A 15,266-nucleotide genomic window follows, 5' to 3' on the forward strand; every position below is an offset into this window, starting at 1 on the left:
TTTGTCGTGCTGGTTCTCTACATCCCCCTGAGTTTTTGTTTCCTCCAGATTGTAATCCCACAAAGGAGCATCGCTGTGGAGATGGGCGCTGCATTGCAATAGAGTGGGTTTGTGACGGTGACCATGACTGTGTGGATAAGTCCGACGAGGTCAATTGCTGTAAGTGCCCTGCGGATTTCCATTTGCTTATTTTTTCCTTTCTGCCTGTTTAGACAAATATAGTGCCCAGCACTCAAAGGGAAGATCGCTGTACTTTGCTTCTAATCTATGAAGATAATAATTGAGCGGTGTGATGGCAATTACAGTGTCATGTATCTGGCTTCCACATGTGTCTCCCCAGAACTCCAAGCTTAATTTGGCTGCCCTGGCCAGGCCGGTGTCTGTTTTCTGTCTCACTGGCCACGCATCTCCTTTCTGCATCTGTAACTTTGTCAAAGAGGATGTTCTTCCCAAAGATTGGGGGACTCTTTTTCTGCAAGCTATGTATGAGTAACTAAGCTTCCCTGAAGGAACCTCCAAACATGCTCTCAGTCACTATTTGTGGGAGAACATGGAGAGGATTGCCAGAGACATGAAAGCCTTCAGTGTTCCTAGGGTTACATAGAGCACATGATAATAATTACAACTTTACGGGCTGTTGTGTTTCTGGGTGAGTAGACAGTCTGGAATAGTAGAAGCTAGATGTTAAACGAGAATAGTATTGACCTGAAGGAGTTAATATGATGCATTTGGTGCATGTTCAAACCAATTAAAGTTTTTATTCCATCTTTTGCTGTCTAATAAAAATAGGCAAATTGATACATATGAGATTGAATATTTAATTTGCCTATAATTTGAGGCAAAAATAGAAATATGGGTTTTATTTTGACAGAAGAAAAGCCATCTACATTAATTAACAAATGCAACACCCAGCTTTCCCTTTCCCTGAATTGAATTGGAACTGAGTCCTTGCTGGTGGACATAGTCAAACAGAGTGGACAATATCTCGATGGATCTTGGGAAAGCAAGGACATGGTACTCAGGTCTACCGATTCTGGTGTTCAGCCTCAGTTCAAGCATATGGAGCTTTAATATTAGACAGTAACTCAGTGAAGGCTGAGGTTACATGAATGGGTTTCTGATGCTCGAAAAGACAATAGGGATAGAGTTTAGACAACCTTCAGGAACTGGAAGGTTAGTAGCCACTAGACCATCCCTATCAAATGTAAGATGTCATAAGCAGTTTTGAAATAAAGTGTTTATTATGTGCGGGGTACTATGCAAATTCTTTCACATACGTCATTTCGTTGGCCCATTAGGTCAGATTGGAATAAAATGAAATGTTTGGGCTTTGAGTCAGAGAACCTTGCCTTCACATTCCGGCACCAGCTTTTAACAGCCTTGTGGCTTTGAGACGGACGCTAACCTCTCTAGACTTTAGTTTCCTTATTCTATACAAGGTTGATAATATCTACTTCGCAAGTCTGTTATGAGGATCTGAGATTAGATACATAATACTGCTAGCACAGTTATTGCCGTATGCTAAGCCTTTAATAAATTATAGCTTTTATATTTGTAATAAAGCTACTATGATCCTTAAGACAATTTTCTCACCCTGCCCTTATCAAGAAAACGTTAGTTTTTAGTAAGTGCTATTTCACATGGCAAGAGAGAGCCTCAAAAGAAAACTTTCCATTCCCAAAACACGTGGAATGAAACAAATTAATGACACATTCGTTCATTTATGTGGAACATGCAGATAGAACGTTTCATTTCTTGGTAATGCCAGATAAGCGGGAATCCTATCTACGATCCGCAGACAGAAGTACAAATCAGTGCAGCAAATATTATTCTGGCCTCTGCAGCTTGTCACAGCCAGGGTCTGATGGAGTGCAGGAGCGGACAGTGTATCCCTAGCTCTTTCCAGTGTGACGGAGACGAGGACTGCAGGGACGGCTCTGATGAGGAGAACTGCGGCGACAGTAAGTGTGGGAGCATTCCTCACCCGCGGACTTTTCCCTGGGAATGGAGCAAAGAGTTGGGAGTTACCTAATGCTTACGTAGGATTTCCACATAAACAATTCCAGATTGCCCGGCTCAGCATGGCTCACAGCACTGGCTGGCCGTAAAACCCTTCCTTGTGGTCAGTATAATTCCCCAGCATCTTGCACTGAACAGTCCTCCCTCAGGATAGACGGTGGAGGTTGAACACTTAAACAGCATGGGAGATTCAGTGATCTGTCTTATGGGGAATGTCAACACGATGATCAAAGAAAAGTTGAGTCTGTAGTATTCTGTTAAATTACATTAGGTTACAATTAGGAGGAGCTGGCTTCTGAAATCAAACATGACAGCCTCCCCGGGTGCCTCGGTGGCTCAGTTGGTTAAGCGCCCAACTCTTGATTTCCGCTGAGATTTACGATCTCGTGGTTCACAAGATTGAGCCCCATGTTGAGTTCTGTGCTGACAGTTCCGAGCCTGCTTGAGATTTTCTCTTTCCCTATCTCAAAAATAAATAAGTAAAAATAAACAAACAAATAAAAAATGTGATTGCCTTCTAAAATAACTATGTGCAGAGAAACAGTTTCTCTCTCTTTTTTTGTGTGCCCTGCCGTGTCATTTTATTTTCATTTATTTTTTTATTTCGAGTCGTTATTTAAATTCTAGTTAATTAACATATAGTGTAATATTGTTTTCAGGAGTAGAATTCAGTGATCGATCACAGAGAAGCAGTTTCATGCCTCACATTAACAAGTAACATACTCAACTACACTTGAAAAGGGTCACCGATGTCTTCTGTGAAACTCGAAAAGAAAATCAAATAAGTTGGTTTTTAAACTGTGTCTATTTCTGTCAGAAAAGAAGAGCCCTTGACTTAAAAATCACTACATTTGTTTGTAAGTGACCTTGCCACTCACCGGCATAGCCTAGTCATTAACAATGTGGCTGCTGGATGGGATGCTTGGGTGGCTCAGTCAGTTGAGCATCCGACTCTTGATCTCAGCTCTGGGGGACTCAGGTCTTGTTCTGAGGGTTGTGAGTTCAAGCCCTGCATTGGGCTCCATTCTGGGTGTGAAGCTTACTTAAAAAAAAAAAAAAGAATGTGGCTGTAGGTGACTTTGGGCTGGTAACTGAACTCTGTTGTGTCTCAGGCTCTGTGCCTGTAAACTCAGAGTAATACCTACTCAGAGGGCTGGCACATTGTGAACACTCAATAAACATGAGCTATTATTATCACACGACTGTTGTGTTAAAACATGTCTTGGGGTGCGTATATCACAAATTGGCCAATGAGGTTGGTCACCTGTAGCTAAATTAATTTTGTCATAATGAATATTGATCCTTAGAATAACTTCAATGAAAAAGCATACCAGGCCTAAAAAGAGGTACTTTTAATCACAGATGTAGTACCTAAGAAATCAGGTAATGAGTACTTCATTTTACCAATTTTAGCATTCAGAAGCAGATTCTTTTCTAGCCATGAGTTATGATGTGCATATCAGCCAAGCACCTCCCTTTGGATCAAACTGTTCTTTCTTTCGACGTAATTCATCTGTGTTTGAGACAATTTTGGATTCTTTACTATGCAATGGCAAGATTTATAAACTATTTCCTAGCATATGTGAGATGTAAGAAAGTCATGCAATAAAGTGGATCAAAAGTAAAATTTTTACCATCTTCATATTACTTAATCTAATGAATCTGACTTAATAAATGTATATTGTGGTGCTAATATGTGGTCAACCACTGGGAATCTGGTGGCAGGCGAAATAGGTCATGGAGTCTGCAGGCCCCTGGGGAAGACTGGCGTGACACAAATAATTGTGCAAGTCAGTGTCTACCAAGGAGTGACATGGGCCAGGAGGGAAAGTTCAGGGAGCTTTGTGCTGTATATGGGATGCATGCGCTGGGACAGGGCCTTAGGGAAGTTTCCCTGAGGAAGAGACGTTGGAGCTAAGATGTGAGGAATGAGTGGAGCTGACTTAATGAAGTAAGGTGGGACTGGAGAAAGCACTTTGGACACGGGGATCCGCTTGTCCGAAGGTCCCAGGGAGGAGAGGAACAAGGCATATATGTAGATACCAGGAGAAGGCCACTATGATTAGAGCCAGGAGTGAAGGGGGAAGGTGCCACTCCAGAATGTTGTCACCAGTATCCCAGGCCGGCTCTGCTAGGAAGACTGGGGAGGGAAGTAGAAGCCGCCCAGGCCTTTGGGCCCCATTCAAGATTCAGGCCTCTACAGCCCTCAGGCTCCCCTCTCAGCCCTGTTGTCTAGTCTCCCCGAAGCTCCAGTGATGCCAGCCTGTGCCCTCCCCACTCCAGCCTTTGTGTATTCTGCTTTCTGCTTGGGAAACCATTCTACCTTCTTTCTTTTATTTATTTTTTATTTTTAAATTTTTATTTATTTTTGAGAGAGAGAGCGTGCGCACAAGTGGGGGAGGGGCAGAGAGAGACGGAGACACAGAATCCAAAGCAGGCTCCAGGCTCCGAGCTGTCAGCACAGAGCCCGATATAGAGCTCAAACTCACGAATTGAACTGTGAGATCATGACCTGAGCCGAAGTCGGACGCTTAACCGACTGAGCCACCCAGGCGCCCCACCCCATTCTACCTTCTTATGCCAACTTAACCCACCTGCCTTAAAAACTCCTTTGAGAAGCTCTCCCCTTATTGTCCTAGTTTGCTTCTACTGCCTTACATATACCTTACATACACAGTGATCACACGGCTTAGCTGTGTGTGTAAGGTTCTGTTCATGGCCACGTGCCTAGGTGGAGTATAAGCCATTTCACTTCTTTTATCTTTTAATGCCTCATGCCTAGCCTGTCACCTAAGCTTGTCACATAGCAGACGCTCAATACCAGCTGAAATAATGAATGCAGGTTGTCTTATTGAAATTCTTTAAGAGACTGGATGCATTGATATTAGCCTGGCTTACCTTGCAAAAGTGGTTTGACCCTGATGATATTAAAAAAAAAACAAAACAGGAGTGGTATCTGTTTTCTTTCAAGGCTGTGATATATACTGTTGCACATTAATGGGAAGGAAAGAGTCCAATATAATAAACATTATCTGAGAATTATAGATAAGAATGATTTTATGTACACATATACTGTTATTTATACTTAAAAATGCCTTGCAAGATTTTCTAGATTCTAGATGACATATATGAAAGTAACTGACTATAATGAACAAGAGGTAGAGAGAGAATGGGTAGTAATTTATTACCCTATCCATTTAACCTACAAATGACCAGGAAATCAATGGGAAAAGCAGTTTCCTTTCTACAAACCTTAAGGAAAAGCCATTAGGCTGATGTTACTGCTTTCATTCATTTGGAAACAAGAAACCCAATTCTCAGGTCATCATAGCTAGGCCAGTGATACTTTCCAAGGACATACAGAAAATATGGATAGCAGCTGCATAAGATTTGCACCATGATAAAGTATCCTTACTGTCTTGGTGTTGATGCCCTATTTATTTTTAGGGAAAGCATTTTCCTTACAGGGAAGAATAGAGTTGGGTGCAAATGAGTCCTTAAAATAATATCATTTGACACTCAAAATTCCAAGATCATTACTTTGGCCTTTCTCTCCAACCACCTACATTTTATTCTGTAATCAAGTTTATTCACCCATGTAAACATAAAACACCTTTTTCCCCCCGTTAAAAGTAACACCCACCTGTTTTGTAGGCTAGGTTGCCTCTTATTTCTTCATTCCTACAGAATCCTTTTTGGAATAACAGTGTTGTATTTAGTTGCCAGGACAATTAATCCAGAAAGTTACATATTTAACATGTGTTCAATATTTTTGGAGAAATTGGAAGGGAATTAAAGTTGTGTCATTCCTCCGCTCCACCAGACGTTCTTGATACTTTCTATCCCAGTGTCAGGACTTTACAGATGATGAAAGCAAATGTGCCTTTTCCCCCCCTCTGTAGGTCAGACTCCATGTCAAGAAGGCGACCAACGATGCCTCTACAATTCCTGCCTTGATTCATGTGGCGGTAGCTCCCTTTGTGACCCGAACAACAGTCTAAATAACTGTAGTAAGTACAGCAGCTGACAAATGCGATCATCATGTCAGGATGTGCATTTGGCTGTTTTCTTTTGAATTGACATTAAAATGTTGAAATCCGGAATCCCTCCAAGTGTGTGTGTGTGTGTGTGTGTGTGTGTGTACATTTATATACATATTTCTTTTTTAAAGGTTGCATGTGGTAGCGGAAAAGAAACAAAATGGTCTTAGTTAACTTAAATCAGAAACAAATGTGTCATTGTGAACGGCCTATAAATCCACCTTGCTTAATATCATTACCATTATTTTCAATTCAACATCAGCTCCTATATATTACGTTCTTGGCTCCATCTATGGGCAGATGCTATCTTTCTTCCGTTTGAAAGCACACCTTCAAAAATAGAAACTTTATCCAAGAAGGGAATATGAAGTTCATCTAAACAGCCACCTAAAACCGTGGCGGGTCTGTTCTCCTAATAAGATGTATTCTCACCTTTCCGGGAACTTTGCTGGCCTGTAATGATCTTGAGGCTGTTATGTAAATTTGTTTTGGTGACAAATGGTGGAAACAGGTGGCTTTCTCAAAAGAAGCTTTCAGGAGAGGGAATTCCTGGGGAAGAGAGAATGGGCAGGGATTGCAGACGGCTGTATAGACTCTCGTGGGAAATTGAAAATGAATCAGAAAACCCCAAAAGACTCTGATTTCTAGTAATGAACTCTTATTTGTGGGCTCCGCTTTCATATTCTGTTCACTTTTTTCACTTTTTATAATCAACCTGTGGCCTCATCTTCAGCTTGGGGCTTGAGGTTTAGAAGCAGGTCTGTCAGCTGTTCGTTTACAAGAAAGTATAAAGGTTATCTCCCAGATGAAAGGCCGAAAGGTTCAGGTTCTAGTTTTACCCAGTGACCTTTCTGCGTCACTGTAGAGCTTATAGGGGCTGCTCCTGTACCCACAGGGATGTGAGGGAGGCAGCCAGTGAAAAACCCAGACTGAGGAGTTTTTGTTTATTTTCATGAGCACTTAATAACTGTTTGGGGAAAAGCACAATCCCCAAGCCTTTTCCATTTCCATTTCCATATGAGAGAACGATTGAGATAGATATTAATGTAACCATTAAGACATACTGCCATTTTCCTCACTCTAAACTGATGTAAATAAGTGTGTGTTCATATGCATGTATGTATCTGTATCTGTATCTGTATCTGTATCTGTATCTGTATATGTATATGTATACGTATGTGCTGGGTCCATTTCACGTTGCTTTATCTCCCAATCTGCTCTGGAACTTTTTCAGGATTGTTTCTTTACTACACCTTTACCTTGGCGTAAGTAATTGTCAACAATGACAGTGTCATCTCAAAGATATGTGTTTATTATTGGCTTTAGGGGTTGTCCGACATGGAATGGCACTTCATGTTAGATTCAAAAAAAGTTGAAAGGGCACTGTTAGCCTGTGTCAAATTTGGGTGGGGAGGAATTGAGCGTATGTTGTCCTATTTTCTCCATTTTTGAAATACGCCAAAATATAAAATTTAAAAATATGTTACACCTGTCAAAAAGAGAAGTGGAAAGAAGGGCACTAGATAACTCTGGCTCATAGCCTACTGGTATTTATAGCGTGCAGACAATGTTCCAGGCTCTGGGATGGGCACCAGGCACTTTAATGGTGAAGAAGGGCGACATGATTTCTGCCTTCCTGGAGACAACTTTTCAGTATGGGAGAACATAGTGCCATCTTTCCACTCAGGTATACTGTGTGAGTTTTATCTTTATGTTCTTTTTTGAATGCTTATTTACTATTTTTTTTTTTGAGAGAGAGAGAGAGCAAGTGCGGGGGAGGAGCAGAGAGAAAAAGGGAGAGAGAGAATCCCAAGCAGGCTCTGTGCTGTTAGTGTGGAGCCCGAGGTGGGGCTTGATCCCATGAACTGTGAGATCATGACCAGAATTAAAATCAAGGGACGCTCAACTCAGGGACGCCTGAGTCACCCAGGCACCCTTCTCTTTATGTTCCTTAAATACACTCAAACAATGTCCTTAGCACTTCACTGTCTCATCAGCTTCTTCACTCACCACAAATATTCTTGCCAGCTTCTTCCATATATATTCAGCAGACATTTGATCATCCCCTCCTCTGAGTTCCAGGCACTGGGCTGGTCATTGGTCCCTCACTCCTTCTCTGTTATTAAAAATAGTTTATATCCCTAACTTCCAATTGGAAGTAAAGATGTTTTTTTTCTCATTTTTCAAAGAGCTTCATGGTGGTATGTCTGTAAAGTTGGTCAAGGAGCATCTTCTCTCAGAAAACGTCATGCATTTGAATATGTGATTAATTATTGGAAGATCCTTACCGCTAGAGAGACTATCGTTACCTAGATTCTGAGGCACAACTACACAGCACTGTCTTTCTCTAGCTCCATACTAATGGAAGTATGAGTTTGAAGAATGTGGATATTCTGTCTGATGGAGTCAGTCTGTTACTGGAGTTGCTGGGATTCTGGTTCTTGAAGACACTTGTTCTTGCTATCCCATAATATATAACTTACTAATGGTCTCTGAAGATATACTAACTGGGACCTGGGCATCAGTATTTTTTTAAATTTCCTGGTGACTTCAATAGGCAGCCAAGGTTGAGAATTATTAGCTTAGTGGTTTGTCCATGGCTAGGCTGCAAGGGTATGGGGCATCCCTGAAACTGAATATAAAAAAGTCTTCATAGTTTTCAAAGTTTTCAGTGGAGAAGTCCATGGCTTATCTCAGACTCCCAGAAATACCTTTTATTTTTTTTTAATTTTTTTTTAATGTTTATTTATTTTTGAGACAGAGAGAGACAGAGCATGAACAGGGGAGGGGCAGAAAGAGAGGGAGACACAGAATCTGAAACAGGCTCCAGGCTCTGAGCTGTCAGCACAGAGCCTGACGCGGGGCTCGAACTCACAGACCGCGAGATCATGACCTGAGCCGAAGTCGGACGCTTAACCAACCAAGCCACCCAGGCGCCCCCCAGAAATACGTACAGTTAAAAAAAAACCCTAAAACCCACATCTCTGATGATATTGTTTACTGAGAGGCTTGAAGTATCACAGTATTCCCACATCCAGTCACAATCCCAAATCTTTAGTACCTCCTTGAGGCAAAATACAGACACATCCTTGCCGTAGGGGGTAGGAGCAGGGTGTGGGATACTAATCCTCACTTCCACATGGCGGTGTGCAATCCAGACAGCCGGGGAACCCTGTGGAAAGAGCAGCTCCTGGGCATGTGTCCTTCCTCCCACTCTCTGTGCCCATGAGCACCATGGCTGTATGAAGCCAGGTATGACTGTCATACCCCAGGGACTCTCAGGTTCCCCATAGTGTTCCATCAACTGTTACTTCTACATGTTTACTCATGCCTTTTTTCCCCTCCAATGCTGAAGAAGCAATGGGCCGCTTTGTTCTTTACATAGCTTCCTACTGACCTCCCAATTTACTGTCCTCTCCTTGCAATCTCCAGTTGGAAGGAACAGATAGTATAGGGATGTGGTAAAGGAACCAAACACCATAAGGGTTAAGGACTTTAGTCCTTGGGAGCAAATAGTAGATGAGAGGAATGGTCTCTTTCTAAAAGTATTCTCAACTAATGAGTGAAAACTAAATGATTAAGTTAGAATATTACCATATAGTGACACTGATTGGTTACCATTTGGTAACATTAATCAGTGAATTAATGGGTCAAGGCATTGAGCATCTACAGCTGCTGACATCACAAAAGGAGAGAAATCAGTTACACTTTGCCTTCTGATGAAAAAACACCATAGCACCTATAGCTTTACCTAAGGGATGAAGCCTAATCGGCCCTCTGCATTCAGCTGCCCATGTTCTGGAAATAAGAGTAGCAGAGGAATATATTTAACTTCACCAGGACTGAGTAGTCAGCAAAGTCAAACTCTGGGATGCTCTACAGTTCAAATCTCTGGGTTCTTCCATAGTTAAACTTTAATTAAAAATAAAGGATGGGCGTCCAGATGGGTCAGTCGATTAAGCATCTGACTCTTGATTTCAGCTCAGGTTGTGATCTCACAGTTGTGATCTCATCCTGTGCTGAGCATGGAGCCTGCTTGGGATTCTCTCTCTCTCTCTCTCTCTCTCTCTCTCTCTCTCTCTCTCTCCCTCTCCTTCCTCTCTCCTTCCTCTGTCCCTTCCCTGCTCACCAGTGCACAAAATAAAAAATAAACCACTCTCAAAATAAAAAAAAATATTTAAAAAATTTGAACAAAATTAAAGGATGGAGGGGAAAACAAAACAAGTTTTAAAAAATGGGCAAGGCTTAACTCTAGTATTTAGGGTGAAGTGCACACTTAGGTAATAAAACTGTAAGAAGGCTAAGGTGACAACTATGAACTCAGTTGCTATTCTGTGGAGAAAGGAGAAGCTTGATAGAAGATAGGGTATATGGAGGGTCATCTGGGATGTCTGGCAAAGTTCAATTTCTTGATTTGGGTGGTAGGTACAGGGATGTTCACCTTATAAAACTCATCAAACCATTAAAAATAATGATAAAAATAAATATAGAGTTTGAGGCAAAGATGAATCTTAGAATCTTGTATATGCCAGTAGATGTTGAAAGTGCCGTTTTTCTCATGTAAATGACCATCATTTAATACATGATTTCCATGGGTGCCTCCGTGGCTCAGTCAGTTGCGTGTTTTCACTTCACTCAAGTCACGATCTCAGTTCGTGAGTTTGAGCCCTGCATCAGGCTCTGTGCTGACAGCTCAGAGCCTGGAGACTGCTTCAGATTGTGTGTCTGCCCCTCCCCGCCCCCACTCTGTCTCTCTCTCTCTCAAAAATAAACATTAAAAAAATACACGATTTCCAATGGCTTCATCGTGGCAAGGATGTAACATCATTTAGTTAACAATCCCCTCTTTAGGTTGAATTTAACAAACATGTTTTCAGACTTTGAAAAGTTGGATATCATTAAGACTCAATTAGGATCAATTTTTTTTTCAGCAGATATTTATTAAATCTCATCTATGTTCAGGAAAATGTGCTAATGAGCACGGCATCAAACTCGCATTGAAACAGTCCTGCAGGATTAAACGTCTTCACGTTTGTGACACGACTGCCCTCTAGTGGCTGTCATAAATCAAACTAGTGAGTGAGTGAATAATCCTTAAGATAAAAAAGCTTATTGATGCTGTAAATCATAGAATGTGAGGTTGATAGATATTTTGAGAGTTTATATTGCTTAGCACTCTATGGAGAATTCCTTAACAAGATTCGGTCGCCCTTACCACGTTCAGTAGAGATCTCCAGAATAATGTATGATCACAACTTCACCCTTTCATCTTCCTTGGCTGGGAAACACTGAAAGCTTCTATCTCATCTCAAATCATTAGCGATATAGTTTCCACATATAGAAAAGAAAAAAATATCCATGTGATAGGTCTGCTAGTCATATAATAAAATATACCAATAAAAAGTTAAAACTTGATAGGGCGGTAGAGGAAAAGCTAGAAAGGTTTACACAAGAAAAAAAAAGACTGCATCAAAAATTCATGTGAGTCATCCCATTTTTGTAAAATTACACTAAAGAAATTAGGAAAAATATGGTTAGAGTTGCATCTACTTACTTATATGATGGTCATGATTAATAATTAAGCAACAAAAGTGAATTGAGGAATCATAGGAATGGTATAATTCCACTCTGGCAGAAACAAGCAAGCAACCTCTTTCTATGTGTGTAAATGCTTCTATGTAAATGCTTGTATGTAAATGCATGTATGTAAATACATGTAAATGCATGTATGAAATTTACTATAGGTATAGATGTAGACATAGATATATAGATACATGCCTATATGTGTGTTTTGTTTTCTTGTTAGGTCAATGTGAACCAATTACGTTGGAACTCTGCATGAATTTGCCCTACAACCATACAAATTATCCAAATTACCTTGGCCACAGGACTCAAAAAGAAGCCTCCATCAGCTGGGAGTCCTCCCTTTTCCCTGCACTTGTTCAAACCAACTGTTACAAATACCTCATGTTCTTTGCTTGCACCATCTTGGTACCAAAGTGTGATGTGAACACAAGCCAGCGTATTCCACCTTGCAGGTAACACAGTGGGGTCTCCCCCAAGCACCCTCACTTCCCCTCAGGGAGAACCAAGGGAGCAGAGACTAAGTTTGAGTTTAGACAAAGTCCATGTTGCTAAGGAGCTCTGTATTTAACAAATTATACATTGAAATGGTAAAGAAGTAGGAATTCTAAAATGAATATTTGAGTAAGAAGTAACTGCTGAAGTACCACACAGCGGAGGCATGAACTACCTTTGATAGTAGTTCACAGACTTTAATCCAATAAGATCATCCACGTTTCATTTTGGTGGATCAAGAAGTGTTCTAAAATGTGAGTTAACGGAAGATGGAGTGTATCTGCCTCTTTCTCTGGCAACGTGGGTGTATTTAAAATGCTGCCTCCTAGGGTGCCTGGGTGGCTCAGTCGGTTAAGCGTCCAACTTTGGCTCAGGTCATGATCTCGCGGTCAGTGGGTTTGAGGCCCGCGTCGGGCTCTGTGCTGGCAGCTCGGAGCCTGGAGCCTGCTTCGGATTCTGTGTCTCCCTCTCTCTCTGCCCCTCCCCCGCTCGTGCTCTGTGTCTCTCTCAAAAATAAATAAACATTTAAGAAAATAAAATAAAATAAAATGCTGCCTCCTCACATGTACCCCAATGTTTACAGCAGCGTTTGCAACAATAGCCAAATCATGGAAAGAGCCCAAGTGTTCATCAACTGATGAATGGATAAAGTAGATGTGGTTTATGTATACAATGGAATACTATTTGGCAATTAGAAAGAATGAAATCCGGCCATTTGCAACAATGTGGGTGGAACTGGAGAGTATTATGCTAAGGGAAATAAGTCAGTTGGAGAAAGACAGATATCAAAAGTTTTCACTCATATGTGGAACTTGAGAAACTGAAAAGAAGACCATGGGGGAGGGAAAGGGGGAAAAATAGTTACAAACAGAGTGTGAGGGAGGCAAACCATTAGAGACTCTTAAATACAGAGAACAAACTTGAGGGTTGATTGGGGGGAGGTGCTAAGGGAGTGGGGAGAATGGGTGATGGGCATTGAGGAGGGTACTTGTTGGGATGAGCACTGGGTGTTGTATATAAGCGATGAATCACGGGAATCTACCCCCGAAACCAAGAGCACAGTGTGTACACTGTATGTTAGCTAACTTGACAATAAGTTATATTAAAAGTAAATAAGCAAAATGCGGCCTCCTGATAGCACTCAAAAGTTGGAGACATAGGGGCACCCGGATGGCACAGTCAGTGGAACATGATGATCTCGCGATTTGTGAGTTCAAGCCTCACGTCGGGCTCACTGCTATCAGCGCAGAGCCTGCTTCGGATCCTCCGTTCCTCTCTCTGCCCCTCCCCTGCTTGCACTCTCTCAAAAATAAATAAAAATTAAAAAAAAAAAGTTAGGGACATTACATAAGGAGTGGCCTGAAGGTTGGACAAGGCACGCACGTTGCTGACGTTTTCCTGCTTGCTGGGATGAAATAAGGGGCAGAATTTCAAGCTTGCGGCTTGGATTTAGAACGAGCGATACCCCACTTCGGGGTAAGAGCACTACTCCGGAGTCCACTGTCTGGGCCACGTCCTGGCTCTCCTTCGCTGCCCCGTGGCCGGGGACAGATTCCTCCGTCTCTCTCAGCGTTGGCTCTTCTACTCCTGTCTGTGAAATCAAGAGAGGAGGTTGTTGGGTAGAGTCATTGGGAGAGTAAATGAACGTGCATCAGGGTGACGCCTTCTGACTGGCAGATCTGATGAACACCAGCTCTGATGGCAGGAGAGGAACACTACTGTCTGGTGGCAGGTGGTTCCTGTCCTGTGCTGTGGGTTGTGACGTAGTCAGAGATGGCGTCTTTCCAAGAGGTGGTCACACAGGCGGGCCACTGCACTCCTCGCACTGTTTTCCATCAGGGGTGAATATACAGATGTGCTTGTCCAAATGTGAGCGGTAACTACGGAAGCTCTATGCTGGGATCAGAAGTCGCTTAGAGCTTTAAGAAAAAGCAGTGATATCAATATAGTGGACAGATGGGAAAACAATAAGTTAAATACCCAATATCAAGCGGATGACAAGGAGGGGGGCATCTATAGAGGACAGGAAGCAATAAAATTTCAAAATGAGTTGGGGAACTGGATAACCAGAGTAAAAGTTAATGTTGCCTTGTGCAGACATAATTCTGGAAACTTCTGGAAAATGCCTTTTAAAGTATCGCTAATAAAAGGTCTACCCATTTTATGTGAAAAATTTATTTCTCAATTTTATTCCACTTTTGCTAAGCAAGGTCAAGGATAGTGAATAATCACTTCTGATGATACGTTAAAAATGTTTGCCTTGATTTTCTTTTCATATGTATAAAAAATGTCCGTAATGCAGTATTCTCTGGAACAAATTAACATGCACATATGATTTATAATTTCAGGGCTTATGTTTCATATTAAAACACCCAAGATGAGACTGAAATGTTATTCAATCAACATTTTAGTGAACTTTCTTCAGACACTTTCCTTCTGTTTCTCGTATCTACAAGTACATCTGTCATTTTCAGTGGCTTTCAAAATGACTTTTGCATTTTGGTTATTTGTTCGTAAGATTTTTTTATATTCGTTCAAGATTAATATACTGATATGTTCATGAAGCAATGTTGCTTTTGCCAATCTTGTTTATTGATCTTAAAATTTCATGAAAAATTTTTTTAACGTTTATTTCTGAGAGAGAGAGAGTGAGAGAGAGAGCGAGTAGGGGAGGGGCAGAGAGAGGGAGACATAGAGTTGGAAGCAGGCTCCAGGCTCTGCACTGACTGACAGCAGTCAGCCTGATGCGGGGCTCGAACCCATGAACTATGAGATCATGACCTGAGCCAAGGTCAGACGCTTAACTGACTGAGCCACCCAGGCGCCCCCTGACTCATAACTTAAAAATAAAATTTTAAGGGGCACCTGGGTGGCTCAGTCAGTTAAGCGTCTGACCTCGGCTCAGATCATGAACTCACCATTCGTGGGTTATAGTCCCTCATCAGGCTCTTTGCTGTCAGTGCGGAGCCTGTTTGGGATCCTCTGTTCCCCTCTCTCTCTACCCCTCCCCTTCTACGCAGGCATGCACTCCTTCTCTCTCTCTCTTTCCAAAGCAAACATTAAAAAAAGTCTTTAAAGGGGACCTGGGTGGCTCATCGGTAAAGGGTAAAGTGTCGGGACTTCCGCTCA

General features: G+C 41.7%; 1 protein-coding gene across 6 annotated transcripts in view; it reads left to right on the forward strand.

Annotated features, from left to right (window-relative positions):
• The window catches only part of CORIN (corin, serine peptidase), a 251,162-nt gene that overhangs the window by 168,645 nt on the left and 67,251 nt on the right, over positions 1-15,266 (forward strand). For all 6 annotated transcript variants that reach the window (XM_007075910.3, XM_042984584.1, XM_042984587.1 and 3 more), the window contains 4 exons: positions 49-159; positions 1,845-1,961; positions 5,922-6,029; positions 11,866-12,097. In XM_007075910.3, coding sequence (XP_007075972.1) covers positions 49-159; positions 1,845-1,961; positions 5,922-6,029; positions 11,866-12,097 — 568 coding nt within the window. The remainder of the gene's footprint in view (positions 1-48; positions 160-1,844; positions 1,962-5,921; positions 6,030-11,865; positions 12,098-15,266) is intronic.

Source organism: Panthera tigris, chromosome B1, assembly GCF_018350195.1.
Source record: "Panthera tigris isolate Pti1 chromosome B1, P.tigris_Pti1_mat1.1, whole genome shotgun sequence".
Taxonomy (NCBI): Eukaryota; Metazoa; Chordata; class Mammalia; order Carnivora; family Felidae; genus Panthera; species Panthera tigris.